The 22838-nt window shown below is 42.6% G+C and overlaps 1 protein-coding gene across 3 annotated transcripts in view; it reads left to right on the forward strand.

The window, feature by feature from the left end:
• The window catches only part of ARB2A (ARB2 cotranscriptional regulator A), a 272034-nt gene that overhangs the window by 151816 nt on the left and 97380 nt on the right, over positions 1–22838 (forward strand). For 2 of the 3 annotated variants that reach the window (XM_063320921.1, XM_063320923.1), the window contains exon 8: positions 5991–6110. In XM_063320921.1, the coding sequence (XP_063176991.1) occupies positions 5991–6110 (120 nt within the window). Of the gene's footprint in view, positions 1–5990; positions 6111–8786; positions 9530–22838 lie in introns of those variants that run through there. The other variant, XM_063320922.1, reaches the window with a different exon arrangement.

Consider the following 22838-nt stretch of genomic DNA (forward strand, 5'->3'; position numbering starts at 1 on the left):
GGTCAGGTTATGATAATCAGGAATGGTATAGCGGCAGGGAAGAAACTCTGTCCCTTCACTGTCTGTCTCAGACCTCCAAACATAGGATTTTCTCTTAAAGGAGCAAGTTTTTTGTACAGAAAACGTGTCTCTTATTGTATGGAAGATACTAGTGTTAGCCAGTTGCCACTGAAAACACTGCTCTGTCCTGCGTTGTTTTAGTGACAAACAGTTACTTTTCTAAGTTATACTTTTATATTGTTACGTTATATGTTATTTTTAATTTAACGATTTTTCGGAAGAGCCGGCGGGGGGAAGGTTTGCCTGCCCCAAGGCTGACTGAGGCAATGGGACGAGCCGTAGGCAGCGGCAAAGGTCCTGCTGGTGGGGAAGGACCTAACATCCCCAGGGAAGGGTGGGAGACAGGAGCCCGGAGCCTCCTCCGCCTCCCAGCCAGCGCGCTCCTCTTCTCCCACACTTAAGGCGTGTGCCGTACTTGTTTACAGTAGCTCATCGAGCTAGAAGGAGAAGTTGTTTTGCTGTGATAAGCGGTAATTATAGAAACCACCTTCAACTAAATTGTTAAAAAGCTATTGAGTTGTATGGCATATTTCCCTATTTGTATGCATTTCACTTTTCACTTGTCGCAAAAAAAAAAAAAAAAAAAGTGATTCCAACGCCTTGATTTAAAAAAAAAAAAAAAACAACGAAGCAAAAGGAGAGAGCTGTCACCGCAGCTTAAAACTCATTTGATTTTCTTGATTTGATTTTTTTTGAGTTTTGACGAATGAGAAGATGGGGTCTGAGCTGCTCTGCCACAGCGAAGCCTGTAGTAGTTCAACGCCTCCGGATCGTGCCCCGTCTGTAACTTTCCAGCAACAGGTTACTTTAAAAAAAGAAAACAAACCAAAAAAAAAAAAAAAGTAAAATTTGGCATTGAAACAGGAAATATGTGAACCTGTCACAGTAAGCAGTCTCAAAGGGCAAGCTGCTTTGCAGGAGCTAATTAACCTTAGGAAATAATTACACAAATATGCAAATGTTGTTTAGATAATTCCATGTGTTATCAACTCAGGTAGTCCATCATAACCGCAGACCTTGCAATGTCTAGGTGTTAGAATCTGGCATAGTTGATAAGGCTTCGGTTGCTGCATCACTTCAGCTTGGTATTTAACAATTAATGACTGTGATATTACATTAGTAAATTCAACCTGTTTTTTGAATGCAACAGAACGTAACACCGTATTCACTGCGTGCGCGCTGCTTATCGGTGTATTCCTAATGGCTCCAGCCATTAAAATGTTATATACCTCTCAACTCCTAGCGCTAGCAATATTGGAAAAAATGACAGACCAGAATCCGTGGTCGCTTCCTCCACTTTTTTGCGCGATGGATGGCCTGAGAATTTACCCACAGTCTTTTTGGGTTTTCAGGGACTTAAAAACTGTTGCAGAGAGAATTTTGAACCTGCCGGCTGGTTTTCTCAAAGCAAAACTCTTTTGAAATGAGAGAAGGAGCAGTCTTTTATACAAGTGAGTTTCTGCTGGCGTTGCATCAGCCCCAAAATGATGTCATCACAGGCTACCATTCTTAGGGTCAGATCCCCCCAAAACCGAGCCCAGGATGCCCAGGACGTCCCCAGTCCACGCCGGGACCTGAGCCGAGGCCGAGGGAATCGGCCACCAGCAACCTCTTCCCTGCCGCGGGCCACTGCTTCAGGCAGCCGTGGGAGAGGTTCTGGCCCTGGGATATTGAATGGCTTCATATATATGAGAAACATGAATTTATTAATCATGGTAATATTGTTTTCATAGACTGTACTATTAAACTATTTGATTAAACTCAGTATTAAAATGAAAAGCTCTGTATTAACCGTTTATGACCATTTTTTGAGCAATTACTATTTTGGTTTAGAAAGTGAGACATTTTTATACATAGTTAAGACAGAGTGTTTACAAAATACTGAAAAAAACCCCAAAGTCTTTTATCACTAGAAGAAGGAATCTGTTTTTTAAACCAGAATTTGTGAATACTCATATCTTCCAGGTGAAATAAAATTTCCTTCTCTTTTCAAACTGTTGATGATCATTTCTGATTCAAAAGGAGTATGTCCATGTGGCAAGAGCGTCTTTTTGATTATCCCTACGTCATTAATTGAATCAGAACCTAATATCTGGCTGCTTATATTCTGTATGACTTTTATGGATGCCCCTTTTATAGCAGGTTCCAGAAAAGTGTGCCTCCTCTAGCATCCAGGAAAGGGAATAAATACAACATCAGCAATCTAAAATTCCTCAGCAATACTTGTGTTAAATGATTTTACCCACCTTTATCTCTGAGGCGATCTTCAGGGGGATTTGCTGCGTGCAAATGTGACAGGCGTTCAGTATCCGATCGTCTCCGCAGCGTTGGTCGTCACTGGTGGCAAACGAGGTACATTCGCTCTGGTTTTTGTCGGTGAAAAGAACTAAAATGCAGTAGTTACTGGGAAAAAGGCACGGATGTCTTTTCATTTATCAGTGAATTACAGGGTAAATCTTACCGAAAGTATTCCATCAAAAGCGCAGGCGGGGTTTTCCACGATGGGAGCGCGGGTGGAGGTTCCGCGCCCAGAGTCCCTTCTCTGCTGCGCGGAGCTGGGGCGCAGGAGCAGGCTCAGGAGGGACATCCCGGCAGCTGCCTGGTTTGGGGTCAGTTTGCGTTGGTTGAGCGTCACACAGAGGCCCTTCCACATAACATGTTCTCGATTCTTTTTTGCTTTTATTTCTATTTTTTTTCTTTTATTTCTAATTTTTTTCTTTTATTTCTAGTTGGTTTTTTTTTTTTCTTTTACTTCTAATTACACATAGTGGGGGGGGAGGAGGAGATTTTCAGAGGGATGAAGACCCACAGCTATGACTCCCACACCTCCGAAAAAAGCAGACTCCTTATTTACACATAGAATTACTGGTTACAGATGACCAGCTTCCAGCAGCTGGAAATTTACGTTCACCTTTCCCTCTCAGTCTGTTTCACAAATGAGAACGCGTTCAGCCTCAGCTGCCTTTGGAGGTACACAGCCTGGTTTCTCCGTTCCTTTCTGTACAGTCGTGTAGATAACGAGGGTGGCCCAGGTTGCCCAGAGAAGCTGTGGCTGCCCCATCCCTGGAGGGGTTCAAGGCCAGGTTGGACGGGGCTTGGAGCAACCTGGGCTGGTGGGAGGTGTCCCTGCCCAGGGCAGGGGGTGCACTGGGGGGGCTTTGAGGTCCCTTCCAACCCAAACCATTCTGTGATTCTATAATTATGTAAAGCATGACCAAGAGGCCCCGACTTTATCAAATAACTTAACAAGGTGGTGCATAAATGCATTGCATTTAGCAGCAATGAAAAGCAACAGCTGACTGAAAACTGTCACCTTTCATACCGAAACCACAGGATCCAGCCTCATAATTCAGCCCAGGCCAGGCAGAGGAGGTTAATCCCCCTGTCCTCCTGGACCCGCCGCGATTCGGAGTCCTAAGGAGACCCTCCGTGTTCTGGAGCCGGCGATGCCCGTTCCTGCGGACAGATGTTCCTTGCGTGGGCACGGCACTCATTTATTCTCCATCCAAGCTGTCTGAAGTAGGGGCTCGTTACGGGGCAGGTGGGAACGGGACAGAAAATAAGCAGATGCTCTGAAGAAAGAGTTTTCTTCTACACACGCGCGACTCCTCCGAACGCACAGACGTGTGTTTCTTACCTTGTGTAGGGTTGAGCAGAGTATGTACGGCAGCACAGCTTATCCTCACGTTTTTCACCAGTAACAGGAAACTGTAGTTACAGCCTGCATCTGACTCGTTCTAGCTCATTTCTTTTTGCTTTTACAAAATCCCGTTGAGTTCGTTGTACCGGTCCGTGAAGCTGTGCGGTTAATGATTCGGTTTACTAGACCACTGGTTATGGTCTGATTGGTGGAAGGTTTTTGGGGCTGAGTTACGGAATCCTTCGGAAGCTTCTTGCTGCTGTCCTACTCTTGTGGAAACCCTAAAATTGTGTGATTTTCCCAGCAGCATGTAGAATAACAAAAACAAACCACCTGAAAATGCAATATTAATCAGAAACACCCTCTTTTTTTTGTCAGAACGTTAAAGCAGGGTTATGTACCTGTACAAAAATTGTTGTTAAGAGAATTAATGGTAACATTATTATTTAAAAACAACCATCTCCTGCGTATTTAAAATTATAAATCTTTTAGATAAAATCATCGCTTAAAAACTGTTCACGGTGTTTTAATGTGTCCTTTCCATACGTGTCATAATTAGAGTACGTCACTTTTCCATAGGAAACTCCAGTTCAAGTTGTCCTTCAGCTTTACCTTAATAACTGGTCTGTCAATCATATTTTCTTTATGAAATCTTTTCTGACAAACTTCCCTCTTTCCTCACAAAGGGAGGAGCCTTTACCTCCTTCACCTATCTCTACATTCAAATTTCAAAACACGGTTGAAAGGCAATAAGCCCTTTCCCACGCTGAGGTGGTATACGATAGCTGATACATAATTAGTTAAAACTATGTTCTGTCGTAGTCAATCAAGAGCAGAAACTGTCCAGGATTGAGAAGAATACCTCAGTGCTTTTTGGCAAATTTGATAAATATGTTTTAATCGCTGCTACCTTAGAGAAAAAAATTTAAAAGCACATAATTGTTTTAAAAGCTTTGGGTCCAGATCCATAAAGATTTGTAGCCATCTCACTCCTATTTAGGAAATGGGGGATGAGAACAGAAGTAAAAGCCTAAATCCACCACGTTATTTAGTTGTCTGTCTTCCCATTGATTTTAGACACTCGTAAGAGCTTAAATTCCCAAAACTGAGTTTCAGAATGGGATTAAGACCTGAATCGCTTCAGTGTTCTTGGTAAAGTTACCGTAATTCACACAACGTGATTAGCATCTTCTGATTGCCAGTGGCTTTTGCTGGTTGGTGCTTTATTTTCCCCAGGGAACTGTGGCTTTTGTGGTCTGCGTCTGGGTCACCTAGGGGTGTGAAGTTGCTGGTGGAGGGATGCAAATTTTAGGAAACGACGTGACCTTGACTGATGGGCTGCTTCTGGCATAGGACAGCCCGGGACGCGCCGGCAGGTGTTGTGCGGGAGGTGTGGGATCCTGGTGGGGCAGGGGAGCCACAGAGCATCTCACCACCCGAGAACAGGCGGATTTGTAGTTACAACACGGACAGCCTCGGAAATAAGTGAAATATAAGGGGGTACGGGGCTTTCCGAGATCCCCTGAGGCGGAGGTGTGAAGGGACAGCCCCCACGTTTGAGGAGAGTGCACTAAAATCAGTGTAAATCACTCCAGTGCCTTCAGGGGCTCTTGTGCTGACTGGCGTTCACAATTCTTGATTAATCCTAAGAAAATGCAGCCCCCCTCACTCGCAGAGACTCCAAAGCAATGGCTGATGTGCAAGCCGTCAATAGGTGTTTTATTTGCCCTGTGTCTCATAGTCTGCAGTTGCAAAAAGCAGCGTTTAAAAGAGTAGTTGCAAATACCGTAATTTTAATCTTTGGCAGATTTCCGTTGGCCCATCATAAGAAAAAATTGTAAAGACTGAAATCATATTCATATTGTTCCTACTTGTTTTTATTTGTTTTATCAGAGTAAGGCTTAACTACTTTAAACAAACCATCAGTGAACAAACATTTGACAAAGAGTTGTCAAAAGAATGAAAATCAGAGCAGTGGCTCATAATTTCTCTGAATGCCTCTGTTTAGCTGAATTGCCATCATTGTATTTAGGCAAAATTTTGCAGATGCATAATTTTTGTTGTATTTATTAAAATAAGCCACAATAAACAACAGTTTTACTGCCTTTAAATTGCAATCTTAAATTTCTTTTATTTAGACAAATGAATCTGTTCTCTTTTTTTGACACTAGAGTATATTCATTCGAGGTTTGTTTTAACAAAACATTTTAACATATAGGAACACATTGCTTTTAGACAGAATTGCCAGTTTTTAAAAGGTAATTGTTGCAAACATAATTTCTTTCTGCAGGATAATGGATCTCCTGAAGAACACGCAATTTATGTTTGGGACCATTTTATTTCCCAGTCAGCTGCAGAGAACGTGCTTTTTGTTGCTCACAGTTATGGTGGACTTGCCTTTGTAGAGTTGGTAAGTGTGACTTCTCCATTGCCTTCTTTCCTGAAGCCTTTCACAGATTTTCTGCATTCTTTGCGATCACCTTCTCGGAAGCAACTTTGAACCAACAGTCAGGTACAGACCTGTGAGTTCTTCGCGGCTGGAAGGTCACTGCACTTTTCTCCGGTTTTGGGTTAGAAAATAAGGTCCCAAGTGTGCAGGAACCTGAAAGACTGTGGGGAAACCAAACGGATTGGATCCTCCTTCCGTCCAGGCTTTGTACCGCAAGGCAGCACTCAGCGAGGTTCTGCCCTGGGGCAGAAAGACGGGAGGTGAAGAATGAGAACGTACAAGAACAGTTTTAAAAGAAAGTCACGTTAACAGCTGCACCCTCTTGTAGATAGGTTGGGACTGACCGTGAGAGGGAGTTTGGGGGTTTTACCCAATTTTGCAGGTTTCCCACAAAGGTCCGCAGAAGTCGCTTGGAAGAGTTTTTTGCCATTTATTAGGCTGTGGTTAAATCCTGGAGTGACGTAAGGTGGGGAGGACTCTGCTCAGTGTAAAGCTGCCCTTCCCCTGCTGCTGGGGCTGCTGAGCATCCAGTTTGTGGGTCCTTCACCCGTCTCTCTAAAGGCAAATTGTTTGACCCCATCTGGTGTACGAAGTTGCCCGTTGAACTTGCATACCACTCTTTGAGGGTAGCTGTAATCTCCTCGTTTAATCGTGAAATGCTGGTGTCATCAGGACGTGTTTTATTGAAGAAACCTAAAAAAAAGAAAATAAAAAAAAGTCCTGTTTATCGTGGAAACATAAATTGCAGAACATCATTGCCATTGGTTTTATAGGCACAGGAATGAACAGACTTATACGTACATCTTTTGTCTGTAACACATTAGTTTAGTCTAACTGAAACTTAATAAAAATGGTTCCTGCCTGAATGCAAGATGAATGCCTTAGTTAGGAAAAGGCATGCAAGAGTGTTTTGGTTTTAATCTTGTGCTGCTCTAAGTAGCGAGAAGGACCCAGAGCAGGACCACTTGTACTATTTTAAGAACTTAAGATTTTTGTTAACCCTTTTCATTTGTAGAAATTAAGGCCATTTTGATTTTCCGTGTGCTTCCAGAAGAGTATTTGTAAAATATGTATGACGTGTACAGATTTGAGACTTGAGAACAGTTCAGCTGATCATTTTCCACAGGTCAATATTTTATTACCAGGTGTCAGTAAATAGTCTCAAAACTAAATTTTTAAGAGACCAAATTAGTGAAGATGAGCGATTCCTTCTATAACCATAACTTTGGGCAAGAAGCGGGTTGGGTTGCGTGTGCCCATTGCTCCTCAGATGGAGGGAAGGGCAGGGAGCATCTCTTCTGCCTTGGCTTTCCTGCGCTGTGATTTTCAGCCGCCCCCTGTTTCAGCCCAGGTTATTCGGATGTGACGCATCTGTCCGACATGAAGCCTGGGCAGAATTTCTGTAGGTTTTGTAAAACCATGTTGTTTGGGTTGCCGGACACCTACGGGCACATATGCTTAGCACAGGGCGGGAATAAAAATGGACCGGAGACCTTCCTCAGTGTTTCCCAAACAAAGTGCTTATTGGAAGGAGCTTTGGCGAGTTTTTCCATCACGTTTCAGTCAATGGCTTGAGGTGGCATGGGTAACAGATGACCAACGTGTCATTCCCATTTTGCCTGTTTCTCTTGTCACACTGGTGGATATTTCTTCACTTTTGTTCTACTTTAATATGAAGCACGCAGATGTTTCAGAACAAGACTTGACTTCTGACCTCAGGGCTTCCAGGGTCAGGGTGCTCGGGGCCTGTGAAATTATCACAAGCTGAGCTAAAGTTTTTATCCATCGCAGGAAGCAACCAGTAAGTAAGAAGTTAAAAAGGAGCTTTGTCAGAGAGACAAGATGGTCTCAGTAAGGGTCAGCTTCTGTAGTCTGCTGTCTCTGCAGGAGATGCATGCCTGAGAGGAAGAATATAATGTATAACCATTGGCACATCACATATCTGTCATGCAAAACTAGACCCGAGAAGTATATTTAATGTAGCCCAATTGTTTTTAAAAAAAATCAAAGGATATTAACACCTGGTTTTGGTAGAGGTGGTTTGATATCTTGAGCTCCGCTGAGAGCAGTTTAATTAAATAATGCACACCCTGAAGCAGATATCATTGAAATAAACCCCGAACTATTTTTTCCACAGTATTAATTTGTAAGATTTTATTTTGTGATGATCGCCTTTCTCTTCAACTTTATATCCATATGGCACTTAGTAATTGCAAAGAGCTCAAAAAACAGAAATGGAGCAGCTGATGGGCAATTACTGTCTTATGACAAATACATATTTGATCGCTTCACTTTCTTCCCTGCTTTGTGTGGGGGAGATGATGGGGGTGATAGAGCAGCTGCACCATATAGCAACCGTACCACCTCTACACTTGCTGTGCATGAATTTTGGGTCAACCGATAGAGAAAATCGTAGGTTACAGTCGTTACGGAGACCTGTTGCGCAGCTGCTCCTTCGGCATCCGTGCCTCTTGCAGGAGAGCAGTGAGGGGCACCTGGCTTTAATTTGGAGACAAGGTTTCTGCCTGGGCCCTCTGCCTTTTATTGTGCCCGCGGGGAAGTAGAAAACAAGCAGAAAAAGTCCAAAATCATTTGCGTTTTCAATAAGTATCTTTAAAATTCACTTTGCTTGTTCAGTGCTGCGAGATCCCTCCAGGTCGTTCGCCACCGTCTCCATTGCAGAGATCTCCAGCTCATCGCTTCGTCACAGCGCAGGGCTCTCAACGGAAACCTGGTGCTCCGGTGTTCAGCAGGGAAGACCAACAAAACCTGAAAGCAATGGCCGTTAGAGGTCCCTTCCAACCCAACACATTCTGTGATTCTATGATTCTTTGTGGAACTGGTCTAAACGGAGGAGCATTTTTCTTTACAAACCTTCAGTGGCTAAACCTGGTCTTCCTTGCAGCTTTCGTCTCACCATAAGCATCAGGCTGTGGTTTGGAAGCCCTTCGTTAAACAAACCAGTAAAACCTGGCAGCAATTTTCAGATGCGTGCCACGGCACCTGACATTTTTATTGCTCTTTGCAGCTTTTTAATCTACATTTTTGCATGTCTGTGATTGCAAGATGTTAAGAAAAACGGGGTGAGCCTCTGTAATACCACGCTTGAATGCACAGAAACTGTTACCCAGTTACTGCAACGTAGGCACACAATTTCTGTACCTTGCTGGGTCATAGATTACTCAGGGAATAATTGAAAGTGATTGAACATGTGTGGGAAGTAAAGTTCCACCAATAAATGTAATTAGTTGTATTGTTTATAGCTTGAATTACAAATGCTAATCATAAACCATATGCTAAAATGTATCTTAATATTTAGTAATTAAAACTTTGTGTAATTGTGGTTCGAAATTAAATGTGCATCTAATAATATCTACACGTAAATTACTTTTTGAATGCACAGCGCTAAAAATAGTTGTGGGGTCACTGTGTTCTGCTAATTGCCGATTCTCAAAACCTCTAGCCATGATTCATGAACACATCTCAGCTTCTTGCTTCTGTTATCCCTTACACAGTGTAGTCGGAGATTTATTTTCAGAAGCAGCTTGCTATAGTTGACGGTAAATTGTGGAACTTTCCCAACTCCTAGCTTATAATAATTTTATGAAATTTAACAGAAAGTGAGAATTTCAAGTTGATGGAGTCAATTTTATATTTAGTTTACAGAAAATAAGTTTCTGGTACAACGCCTCCTTTGAGTTTTTCTGCCAAATTTTGTGGGTTTACAATTATTTTGCTTTAAAAAGAATGTTTTCCCTTGTCATCGCCTGCATGAAAGACCGGCACCGGAGAAAAGGTGTGTTGTGCTATTGTGCCCGTGCCTACCTGCGTGCCGTGGCCGTCCCCTGCGGGGCTAATTACGGTGTCGGGGCCTGGCTGCCTGGAGAGGGGACAGAAAGCGTGGTCCTGGGCTGCCGGCTGACAGGCAAAACTAGCCGTGTCCATCACTGTAAAAACCACATGGCAACCACTCATTTCGGAATCAGGAGAAGAATTGTTAAATCTAAGCTTTCAAAATTGTCACTTCGGTGTTTGGTATCCTGAGATTTTAAAAGAAAAAAAAAAAAAAAAAGATTTTGTGGAAGATTTCTCCTGTTTGCCTCCTAAAGACCTTAGGCTTTGCATTTTCAAGGGTTTCCTCAGCACCTTATGAGCCAGAAGTGTAGCCGCCTTGTTTTAATTTTAGTTAAATAATATCTTTAAGGGGAAAAAAAAAAAAAAACAGCACCAAATATCATGGGAATCGTGACAAAATTGTGAGAATTGGTAGTGTATCTCCACCTTACAGCATTCATACTGCTGTAAAAATACAAAGCGCACGGGGGAATGTAACATAATTAAATTAGGAGAAGGAAAGTAGGTTCATTGTCTTTGAGCAGATGAGAAACTATTCATTATGGTCTTTGTTGGCTAAAATGTTGGATGTATATATTGACAATTTACACAAAGGTGTAGATAAAAGTGTGTGTGTGTGGTGTGTATTTTTAGGCAGCTTTGTTAAAACGAGAGCCCTTAAAACGCACTTTTCAAATTACCGTATCCACTGTAGCGTCCTAATTCCATCAAAATCAGCCAATTTTGTCCATTTGAAATAATTTTAGGTCCATCATTTTGAGATACGCTCTGCAATGCGCTGCCACTTCATTTTGTTGCATTGTGGTGAGTACGGCGAGGACCTGACCCCGGCGAGAGCTGATAGGTGCCATAATAATAACGATGATAAACGGACACCTGCTGGGCTACCTGGGAGCCTCTGAGGCTGCATCAGTATTCTGGCACAGGCAAAATGCAATCCGAGAGCCTTAATGACTGGGCTGTGAACCTGTCATTAGCTTTTCATTACTTTAATTTCCTGAACTTTCAGATTCAATAGTTTGTTATATTTGGCTTTTTATTTATATATGCTTAGGTAAATATGCCTATCGACTTATTTTTTATATTGAGTTTGGCTCAAGAATTGATGAGCGTAGAGCAGGTCCTGAGGATATGCAACTCTTAATTCCCCTAGCTGACGTATTAAATCGAAATAGATCTACCGGTGCGTGGCAGAAATAACACAAGATCTGTGATGGTTGTAGGAAGCATGGGCGAGAGCTGGAAGTAGAGGGCTGAGGTCCAAAACACCTCGGCGACCAAGATCCTTGTTGTGAACAAACCAAATATCACCGTGCTTCAAGGCTTTGTGAGCATTGAACTGAAAAACAGAGGACATTCTTTAAATGTTGAATGTCAGTTGGGAAAGCAGTATGAGATGCTGTCTTGTAGGATTGTGGGGACTTGGGTTATAACCGAAAGGGTTGTCAAGCACTGGAACAGGCTGCCCAGGGCAGTGGTGGAGTCACCATCCCTGGAGGCATTTAAAAGCTGGGCAGATGTGGTGCTGAGGGACGTGGGTTAGTGGTGGTTTGGGCGGTGTTGGGTTGATGGTTGGACTTGATGATCTTGAAGGTCCCTTCCAACCTAGGCAACTCTGTGGTTCTATATGTCCAGTCTTAGGACAAGTCATCTCACACGACTCTACCTGTTTTGGGTCTCACCTTTTCCTGGGTTGCACACTTACATTAGCAGCTCTTTGAGTCAGCTCTGACTTGGGTAGGGACACTCAGAAAAATCAGTCCAAAAGTAAAAACAGGATCTTAGCTCCATTTGGTTATTTACTGCAGCTGTACTTTGTTGTGCTTCTTGGAAGAATGCTCGTTCATCTGAAAAAGGTCAAACGAGAAATGAGGGTGGACAAGAGGAGCTAATGGAGAAACAGCAGTGGGTCGTGTAAAAAGGATTGGACAGGACTAGGGTCACTAGCCTTGGGGCAAATTTCTTTTAGTGTTTCTGTTACTGACATGGGCACACAAAGCGAGCATGCGCTAATGATATTGGATCCTGGCACGAAGTGGTGAAGGCGCCGTTGGTACTCAGAGTAGAATTTCTGCAGTAACAGAAATTAAAGGAATTAGTACCGTTAAAGAATTATGGGAAATAATAGAAACTTCAGGATGCTTGAGCATTGACTGGCTAGTTGCCTGCGTTTGTGTATGAAGAGTGATCTCATCAACAGGGAACAGCAGGGAGGGAGAAGCCTTTGGATGTGCGGCTTCACTGCTGATGGCTGTAAGTGACTGACCCGATAACGCAACAAAAGAGCCCAAGGTGATCCTGTGATTTGTTCGCTCTTTCTATCCCAGAAAGGGAAATACTAATGCTGGCCAGCATGCTGGTGAGATTAATCTGAGATAATTTGAGACATTCTGGAAGATTAACTCAGTCCGGAAGAGATATGGGGAAGAGGTGTCAGAGCGATGGAGAGCCTATTTCACTAGAAACGATGAGGGATACGCGGACGTGCCATGCTGTGGTGCCACATGGAGATGTCCTACCTGCCGTGAGCACCAGAATCGATACAGCCGTAGAAACGGTACACGCAGCCTCCAGGCTTATCAGTCTTAATGAGAGCTGTGTAATCTGCTAATGCTCTTACATTAACTTTGGTAGCTGTTGAAGAAAAAGGAGGTTGGGCGTCTATTCTGTATTTGCTACAGAAGCAGAGTTTAAGAAGCATGGCTCGCTCAGCCTGCCGAAGGACAGCTTAGAGGGATTGGTAGCGCTCTGCAAATAGATCGGGAGAGTAAACAGCAGGGAGGGAGAGCCGTGTAAGCCAAAGAACAATGCTGGCACAGGAACAAATGGATTAAAACTGGCCATGAATAAATTTAGGGCGGAATTAGGTTTCTCGCCATTGGATGAGGAAGGCCTGTTTGGGAGCAGGAGGACTGGGGCAAAGCTGCTACCCAGCGTGACCCGCGCACGCCAAGAGCTGTGCGAGTAGTTGGCTGGGACCGTCAGTCCTTGGTATGTCCCAGGAGTCCACGTTCCTGCGAAAGCCAGCCTGCGCAGGTGCCTGTTTTCAGCCGCCAACAATTGGACCCAGTTTGGATTAATTTTTCCGGAGTCGGCACCTCTCTGACTCCCGGCTCACTCCACGGCTGGAGCGCTGGAAGCGCTGAGTTTGAACCAAAACCAAGGTCAAACACCAGTGTTTGCAAACAACTTTTTTCCCTCCTTACTTGTTTTTGGAAGCGGTGGGCTCGTTTTTGCTAATCCTTTCTCAAACGCACAAGCTTCAGCTTGCAGTAGAAAGCCACAGGGATCGCAGATCCCACGGTGAGGGGTTGCAGCCGTAAGGAAATTAAATGGTGGATTGAGCAAAAAATACTGGATTATCTTAATATGTGTCACTGCCTGCGGTATTGGGGGGAACTTCGTGATGACATTTGGCTTTTACTGATATATAGGTATAAAAAGAGTGTGTGTGTATGTATATGTACACACACACATATCTATATCTATATGCATATATTGCCCATTTTAACACAGAGCAGATAAACATTTTAGGCCATTCTCAGCCTACATAAATAAGCTGACAAGTGTACACTGGCATCATTATTTCACTTGCTACTGTTTGTTGTTGTTATCTATTTCCATTGCGGTAGCAATCATATAGCAGTGCCTTGTCCTGAAGAGCTTGCAGTCTGGAAGGATCATCTTAACGGGAAGAGACAGAGGAATGAAGAAAGATCACCAAGCAGCCCAGAGCACCATAGCTGCGTGTCCTTTTTAATTTTTTGGTGTTTTAGTTTAAATGCCGTGTCGGCATTCCCTCCCTCGGTTCATCCCCAGCCCCCTCAGCCTTGCTACAGGACGAGAGAAGAGGGTGGCTGCAAGGAAGGCCCAAGTGTTGGCCACCACCAGAACAGGCTCATGTTTTGAGTATTCATCCCTCCTCGTTACCTTGCTCTAGAGAACTTGCTCAGCCTCGTTACTTTTTGCTTTCTCTTAATCATTTGCTAATGTAGTATCTCATGCTTCACATGGCTCAATCCATGGACGTACTTACGCCCCTTCCCCACTTCTTCCAAAAGGAGAAGGTACTGGAGCAATGCAACAAGCACTAATTGCCGGCATCACCCATGATTACTTTACATCTTATTGGCCCATTCATATTAATTTTTTTAGTTTGACACCAAAGTTGGAATGCTAATTATAAAATGAACAAAGAAACTAGAGATGGGTAAAAGTTAGCGTTACTTGGAAATCCATTTACTTGGAAATATGTGTTTGTATCCTGAGGAGGTGTTTGTGTCCTATTTGGTGGTGGAAGGCACACTGCTTTCTGCATTTCTTTGCAGAGACTTTTCTAGAGTTTCATCATCTCACTAGTTGTATATTTTTATAATTTCTTGGCATTGTTTTAAATTCCATGCACTACACAGTGAACATTTATTTTTAGATTTCAGTATGAGGAGCTTTCTGATCTCTAGCAATTGTTCTCGTACTTCCATCCCCTTGTTCTCTTGTTGCCCAACTATTTATAACTAGGTCTTCTTTTTTTCTTTCCTCCCCTTTTTCTTTGTATTCCTGTCTGATCTAAGTACTATTTGTCAACATTTCTCTGGTAGAGAATCGAACTCCGTATTTTAAGTGCAGTTACTATAGTTAGCTCAAGGTGAACTTCAGTGCCTTTGCTGAGCTGTGCAGCATTTCGGTCAGTGAAGCCAAATGGTACTAGATTTTTTTTTTTACAAATTTGCCTTGAATTTGGTACCCGCTAATGTTCCTGCATGCCTCAGGGTATTTTACTGTTCTCAACTTCCCTCTCCCCAGTCGCACTGAATATGGTAGATGATTCCCCAGCACCACCTCCAACAGTATTATCTCACGTTCTTCCAAATTACATGTAGCCGTGTTCTGGCCTTTGTTGTGCGGGGTGACAAACTAGATTGTCATAACGATCCTTTTTGTGATACAGGTCCATGAATCTTGGAAGCTCGTTTTGTATTTCTTTCATGCCTTACTTCTCTTGGCAGTTTCTCCCGCTTTAATGTCACCTGCAAATTTAATTAATTCCAGACCATTAATGAAGATGTTAAATAAAACCATATTTGGCATCTATCCCTATATCTGACTAGAAACTTCCTTCTGCCTCAATAAATTCCTTTGTATCAGTATCCTTTCCTGCATTGTTTCAACTGTTCTAAATTCTGCGAGACAGTGTACTTATCAGTCAGTTTATTTTTCATTTCAAATTCTAGCTTTGAAAGAAAAAAAAAGAAAGCCAAAGCACAGGACCGTGTTCAAAGAACACGTCACTCATCCTTTCAGTTGCGCAGATAAACTTCAGCCCTTGAGCCTATCAAAGCTGATGGGCAACGTCTGTGTGAAGCCATCTCCTTAAATTGTGTGAAGTACACCATGGATCCCGACAGTTAACTCCAGGACCCAGGACCATTGGTTTCCCTTAGTTTCTTGCCTAGCAGTTAATTTCCTCACTGGCTGCCCAAACTTCACAGACGTTACAAATTCACATCATCTCTAGATGTGCACCTTGATAGAGGTGTTTCCTTTCTGAACTATCTCATACCCATCAGAGCTCTTCCAGACATTGCAGAAATCCATCAACATTAACAGGAGACAGGTATTGTGTCCCAAACCTATGAGAAGAGTACCTGACATTGAACGTCTTTGCCTTCTCTCTGATGTAAACTGTGTCTGTCCATCTCTTTTTTGGCTCCCCGAGGTGAATTCCTGAGGTGCTGGTGCACGTGCCGTCCTGCCCAGAGAGTCCTTGTGCCTCAATAATAAGTCCTGTCTCCTGTTTTCCTGGGCAGACTTACTAACACTTCACCACGTTCGGGTTGATCTTTGCACTTTGCCTTCTTAATCTTGTAAAATCTTCTATTCATAGAATCATAGAATCGTCTAGGTTGGAAGGGACCTTTAAGATCATCGAGTCCAACCGCAGACCTAGCACTGCCCAGCCCACCACTGAGCCGTGTCCCTCAGCACCACGTCTGCACGGCTTTTAAATACCTCCAGGGAAGGTGATTCAGCCACTTCCCGGTTCCAGGGAAGCCACAAGCCTGTCCCAGTGCTTGATAAGATGCACATCTTCCTTTTATTTTATTTAACCCACCTGTTTCTGGGTCTCACCAGCAGGCGCGTCTTTTGGCTGTGGTGTGCGCCCTTCAGTGTTCCTCACCCTCTGCCGGTGCCTCTTTCCTCGCAGAGGTGCATCAGGAGAGGAAAATGAAATTTTTAGAACACCGCTTCACGCAGATGTGGTCATTGCGTCTATAAAAGGCCATGCCTGAGTCCTGTTGGTTGGGGTTTGTTTTTTTTCTACAGCTGCAATACGAAAAACCGGCATTTTATTTAACTTCGCAGGTGGTTACTTATCCCTCTAGGTTGGTTTGGAGAGCAGCTTAATACTAAAGGTTTTACAATGTGTGACGTCATCACAGTCCAAAGAGACTGCAGTTCTCTTTGAATGTATGTATGAACACTAATAAAGAAGAAAAATAGGAGTTTGGGGTTTGCTTATATCATGAAGAAAGTGGGAAAATCACATGTATTATTCCCTGACAGGTTTTGTGGTGCATTTAGATAATTTTATCTGAAGTATTACGCTGTTTTAAATTCTGGGTTTGTTGTTTTTTTAATGGAAAAACCGTTTAAAAAGGAAGTTGTCTCACTGTTATTTCATACTTTCTCCCATTTCTGTGACGTGATCTTATGCCGATAAGACTACACAAGTGTATTGTGTTACTGTTAATTTAAATGTTAATTATGCTGAAAAGTGTATGTGTGGCTTTTGTGTGGAACAGTAGAGATTTTATAAGACTTTAAGACCCGGTTTAGTGGATCAACCAGGGGAACTGCAAGTTAATAATATATTAGGCATTGCAAATCCAGGTGGAGTAAAAGGAATCCAAACATACTCTGGTGAAGGGAGCTCTAAAACTGTGGTACTGTAAGAAGCAGCTGGAATTTGCATTTTATCCTAGAACTTTCCTTTCTTTAATCTAGTGGAGATGTGTTGCATAGTGCTTTCAGTATATTAGCCAAGTATTTTAATATTAATAATAGCATGACTACCAGTGTTTAAATGTTAAAATAATCCTATTTAAGGGCTTTGCTTGAATGTGATATGAAGTAAAAATATGTAAGTAGATTTTGCACATACATTCATTGAGAAAACTGTGCTTTTAACACTGCAGAACTGAACTGAGATTTTAATGCAAAGTGTCAAAACGCAGGAGTAAAATTTCCTCATACATACATGAGAAACAAACAGCTTAATTAGTTACTTTTCTGTCTTTTCCATTTTCCAAGGCAAATTAAATGTAATAGTGAATCTCAGCATCCTGCAGTATCGCGGTACGAGGTGCATGAGGTTTTTACAGGGTTGATTAAGCCAAGGTGTTTTATTTGCTTGTCGATACCTGGATTGTATTTTGTCCTGGGGTGGCTCTAGCCGTCTGACAGGAGTATTATACCTTTGTGCTGTGAAGTTAGGAGCCGCTACTGATCTTGAAAAGTGGAGTTTCTTCAGAGGAAAAGTTTCTGTAGGCTTTTTTTTTTGCTTCCGCCTTCATCCTCCTCCTTTCTCTCCCCGTCCCTTTCCCAAGAACAGGTGATGAATAATGTTTAGGAAATCATTCCCCACAAGTCTCCCTGGGAAAACTTGTTATTTTAGCGATTTTGATGTAGTTACCAAGTAGTTGGTGAACATGTATGGTCCTGTGGTCATGAATATGGTTTTGTGCACCTTACCAAGTTTTATTCCCGTTTGGAGTGCTTTTGACGTATTCGTATGTCAGCTGCTTTGCTTACGAGCCTTAGTATATTCTTGAATTCCTTTAAAACATAGTCTAAAACAGTTGAGGGTACAAAAAATATTATTACAATATTCTTTGACAGAATAAATTTCAGTCAACAGAGTGGCAATTGTGATGTTAGATCTCTGGTGTTGTAGTTCTTGTAAATGATAAACCTTTTATTTTTTCTGCCATCACTGGGTACTTTACTGAGTACGTTTAAAAAAAAAAAACAATCAAAATATCAAAATAATGACACAAAACCCCAGCTACCCCCCTCGCCTCTTGGTCCCTACCCTGACGGGCACATAACTTCCAGCATTTTACAAGGTGTTAAAGTACAGAGATTGTATTTTCTCAGCCTTAAAAACGGGCATTGTTAATTTAACCCTCAGTAATCTTATTTCACTTCGCCACCGCTGCTGTCTACAGCTCCGGCAGATTTTTTTTATTTTTTTTTTTTTTTCTTTTTTAAACCAGCTGTTGAAAATAACCTAGTTTAAAGAGTTCACGGCTGAACGTGAGGGATTCATCATTATATATTTACTGTCTGAGGCTGATATAGCTGTAAGGTTTTTCAGATGCCATTGATCTATTGCGCATGTTCCCTCCCCGGGTTGCAGGACGTGCTTCTATTTGCATAAGGCCCTGGGCAAGGTTCTTTCTTGCATTGATTGGCCTGTCCAAGGGAGCCTGATGTGCTCCCGCATTGATCACCCTGTCTTTTCTTGGAAGGCAGTGTTACGCCGAGTTCATCTCAAACATTCTAGGGAGAAGGGAAAACTTTACTGCAGATGTCTCAATTTTATTCAGATGTTCCTTTGAGTATAGGCCTTTTCCTTTTTTTTTCTTTTTTTTTTTTTCCCCAGGATAAGGGGTTTTTTTCTTTTTCTTTTTTTTTTTTTTTAATTTGGATGTGTTTCCGCAGTTACAGCACAGCGTAGACCAGAGTGTACTGAAAAGCTACGTTAAATAAAATCGCCATTATGTACACCATTTATTCTGTGCTGTGTTGTGGGGTCTTTTTTTTTAAAACAATGCCTATAGCTTCCAGCAAAAATCAAAACTATTGTCTCTTCAAAGACTTTGCAATTATAAGTGGAGACATTATCTAAGACTGTGTGTGCTGGTGTGTCTTTGATTAGATTAATATTGTCAGTTTGTAACTTGCGTGGTTTGTATTATATTTTCTTCAGTCTTACAAAAATATTTTAAAAACGGCATCTTCGCCGTAAAAACGCGGTTGGATTTTGGCTTTCTGGAGCCAGATGACTTTGAAATGAGTCATGTGGGTAGATGGCTGAGCAGAACGGTGGTGGGTCAGCTGTGTTGACCAGAGAGGACAAATACTTCCCTACGACGTCCGTGTCATTACCGGTGCGGTAGGTCAGGGCCACCCAGGTTCGGCTGATGGGTTCTTGGGTCACCCTTGGTAGGGGATGGAGCCCTTTAATGTCTCCAGCAATAACAACCCATGTTCAGGAGCTCTGAAGCCCACCACTGGAATTTCTGAGCACCACATATTTGCCTGCGTGCCTAGTTACGGGAGAGATGACCGTTATTATTGTCCACCAAACCTGTTTCTGTGGTCAGAAAATGATTCGCGACGTGGACTTTCCTGTAAGTACGGGTGAAATGCGATTGTACCCCGAGGGCAGCTCGTATCTAGTGAGTAAGCTGACAGGGGAACTTCACCAAGCGGGCGATAACACTGCATGTTGGTGAAAAATAAAATGTTCCGGTAGCGTTCCTGTCCTACAGAGCACTGAGCATCACAGAGCCATTCCTTCATCATTTAAAAAAAAAAAAAATTACTACGGGTATTTTTGTGGGTGCTGTAGAATTTTCTTCAAAGGAAATAAGTATTCAGAGATCCGCAGCTGAGATGATATTAACGCTGTTACATAAATTACGCAGGGTGGTTTTTTTTTTATCGCTCGGATTACAGTTTCACGTCTTTCACAGAGGCAATAATGTATTGCATTGTGTTGCGATACTTTGGCTTAGGGAACATATTCCTTTGGTCATTCGGTAAAACAAAACTTAGATAAGTATAATTCAGGTAGCGTATATGAAATTTCATCTTCATTATCATGCAAATGCAGTGAGAATGTAACATTTCCCAAGATGTCATTTGACTATTAGGATCTTTAGAAAATGGCCTCTCAAAGCCACAAAGCTAATATTCCAGAAGAAAGCTATATAATACCTAAAAATTGTCTATCCTTATTCTATATGAATAACAAATGTAATAGGACAGGCCATTATTAAAATCGCAAAAGAATTTGTTGACCTATTGGTACAGAGGATCTTTTCTGATTTTTGCGTCGATGATGAATTCCGAGCTTTCCGTCGCATAGAGGATGAACATGCAAATACAGATTTCAAAAATCTGCAGGGGAAAAAAAAAAAAGAAAAAAGTTGGATAGTAACTGGAAATCTGTTCTGTTTTGTTGCAGTATATAAATGAAATCGGTGCATATTTATACCGATAACTATTTTGTAATACGCAGCGATATCCTATGCCGGAGTTATATATATTGTGTGTCTGCATTGTGCACAGATTGTGCATCGGCAACGCTTTCCACTTATTTTGAGCTGTCTTTTGCGGATATTTGAGTCAATGAACATAGAAGACAGGCACGGGCTAAAGATGAGCTAATCTCTTAAGTGAGGAGTGGAACTTGCTTTTAATTCTGAAATAAAAGAAGAGCCCGAGTATCTCGTAGCAGCCCCATTATCTGGGTTATTCAGTTGAAGAAAAACGCTGGACTTGCTTATATGTGTGAACTAGGCAGGGCAGCAAGACCCGAAAAATTTCTGGTGGCAAAAGACATCTTTTGCAAAACAGCTTCAGCTTCGAAAGAGAAAGGGTGGGACACGATTGCTTACAAGCAATTAAAATTAAGAAAAGAAAGCTAATCTCTTAACTTCAGGTAGAAATACTCTCAGGGAGAAAACCGCATCGGTGGCATGCACAGCGTTGTGCGGCGAAACAAAGCGGGTGCCGTAGGAAAAGGTGATGAAGATGTGTAAAGGTGCTCCCAGAGTTCCCGACACCCTCCGTGGACGCGGGGCAGTCGGGTTTTTCTCAGCAGGTATTTGCAGCCCCGAGGGATGCCCTGCTTGTGTCGGAATAAGTGTTTTGAGTGGGTTTTGATAATTGCTTGATTGCTGGGCATCTTCGCCATCAGGGGTACGAGCGAGTCCTTTTACTGATAAGGTCTGAGGGAAACAGCAGCACAATGTAAAAGCACGTTATTTTTAACTTTTCCTGTGAAAGGTATAACTTCTGTGGCAAAAAGTGGTATTTTTCAGACGCAGGGCAAATGTTTTCGAAATAAGCATATACAGAATGAAATTCCAAAGTCTGCGGGTCTTTTTTTATTTTTAGTTTGTAACACCATGGTATTTAGAGACTGGAAAAATTACAGAGGATGTCTGAAGTGTCATCTCCCTCCCCTGTCACCGAGACATTTTCATTCTACAAGCACGTTACTGAAGATGAGAGGTGGTTCTGTGCTGTTTTGCTGGGGAGATCTTTTCAAAGTCCAGGTACTGCTAATGTGGCAGATACCACGCGGCAATTAAAAATGTTTTCCGCTACTTCGTTCCCACTCCCGCCTAAACATTCTTTACTCTCCATGCATTGCACATACGTGGCGTCTGCCCTTCGCGCAGAACCTTTTGGCGATCTAACCGGCAAACGTCCATCACACGCGGGATACTCTGGTGCATTTTTTAAAAGACATTATTTTTGGCGCCTTTTTTTTTTTTTTTTTTTCTTTAAATGACAAAGGCTCGATCGAGAACTCCTCGACGCTTGTGATCTGGTGCAGCAGTCCGAGGAGGGAATTGATAGAGCCTCCCCGTCTCACTCCAGAAATGCTGATTTTCTGGCACATTCGTATTTTGAGGAGAGGCTGCCCTGGGTGCGATACAGGCTGCTTAGCACCAGATTTAATGGGGTCACCGTTTGAGCCCTGTTTTATTGCTGAAAGGGTAATGGGTGGTGGCTTTCATAAGAATAATGCGTAATAAAGACAAAACAATTAGAATCGTCCCGCTCTGCAGACTCTCGTGTTGCTCCCCACCACCTCTCTTTCTCCAGACAAAAAAAAAAAAAAAAAAGGCAGTTGTGCTATTTAAGTAGAGGCTAAATCCTTATTTGGCTGGGCGAAACTGATTTTTATTGCATGACATACGAAATAATGATGTACGTTATTATTTGCATTGCTTGGGATTGCACTTCTTTTGTATGTACCCGATACATTTTTATATTTTGCAGCGTTCTGCTAAGTACAATCTAAGTGAAGTTTTTTACTCTAATTGTGAAGCAAGTGCTACAGAAAAAAGAAATTTGAAATTTCAATGTCGCTATATTTGGTAGATTTGCATGAATCTGTGGAAAGGGATAGCAAGTCTATAGTTCGTAACGGCACAAAATTAAAATTAGTTATATAATGCGCATCCCTCGAGATACCTTATTTTGAAAGGGGAAAAAAAAAAAAAAAAAATCTTTCTGCCTTCTGCTCCGCTTCCATACGTACTGAAGTGACTTTTGGCGGTTTAAACAAATATTTCTAAATCAGGTAGTTCAGGAGGCGCATCCCGTAGGAAAAAGCCTCCCTGTGTTCGGTGAGCCCAGCGGGAGCGGGCGTACGCCGCGTTTCGCTGTTCTGTGCCTCTCCCTGCCCGGGTGCATCCTCAGGCGCGATTGCGCGTAGTGCATATCATGGCTATAAAATTCTTAATAAGTTTTAGCGGGGCGATTTCTATAGCATCAAAGGCCCATTGATGCTGGTAATGCGGGAGGTGTGTTTCAGCCCTTCCCTGTTTCCCCCTGACCTCCCGCGCATCGGCACCCTCCCCTTCAATCATCCCTCTTCCACCCAGCTCTATCCCAAGCGAAACTTCCCAGCCTCTCGCCCTTGCACGGCGCCGTCCATCCCTTCCCTCCCTTCTCTCCTAAGCCGCACGATCCCAACGGCAGAATTCCCCCGATCCCCCAAAACGCCTCCATTTTAGTCAAAAACGC

This window comes from Chroicocephalus ridibundus, chromosome Z, assembly GCF_963924245.1.
Source record: "Chroicocephalus ridibundus chromosome Z, bChrRid1.1, whole genome shotgun sequence".
Lineage (NCBI taxonomy): Eukaryota > Metazoa > Chordata > Aves > Charadriiformes > Laridae > Chroicocephalus > Chroicocephalus ridibundus.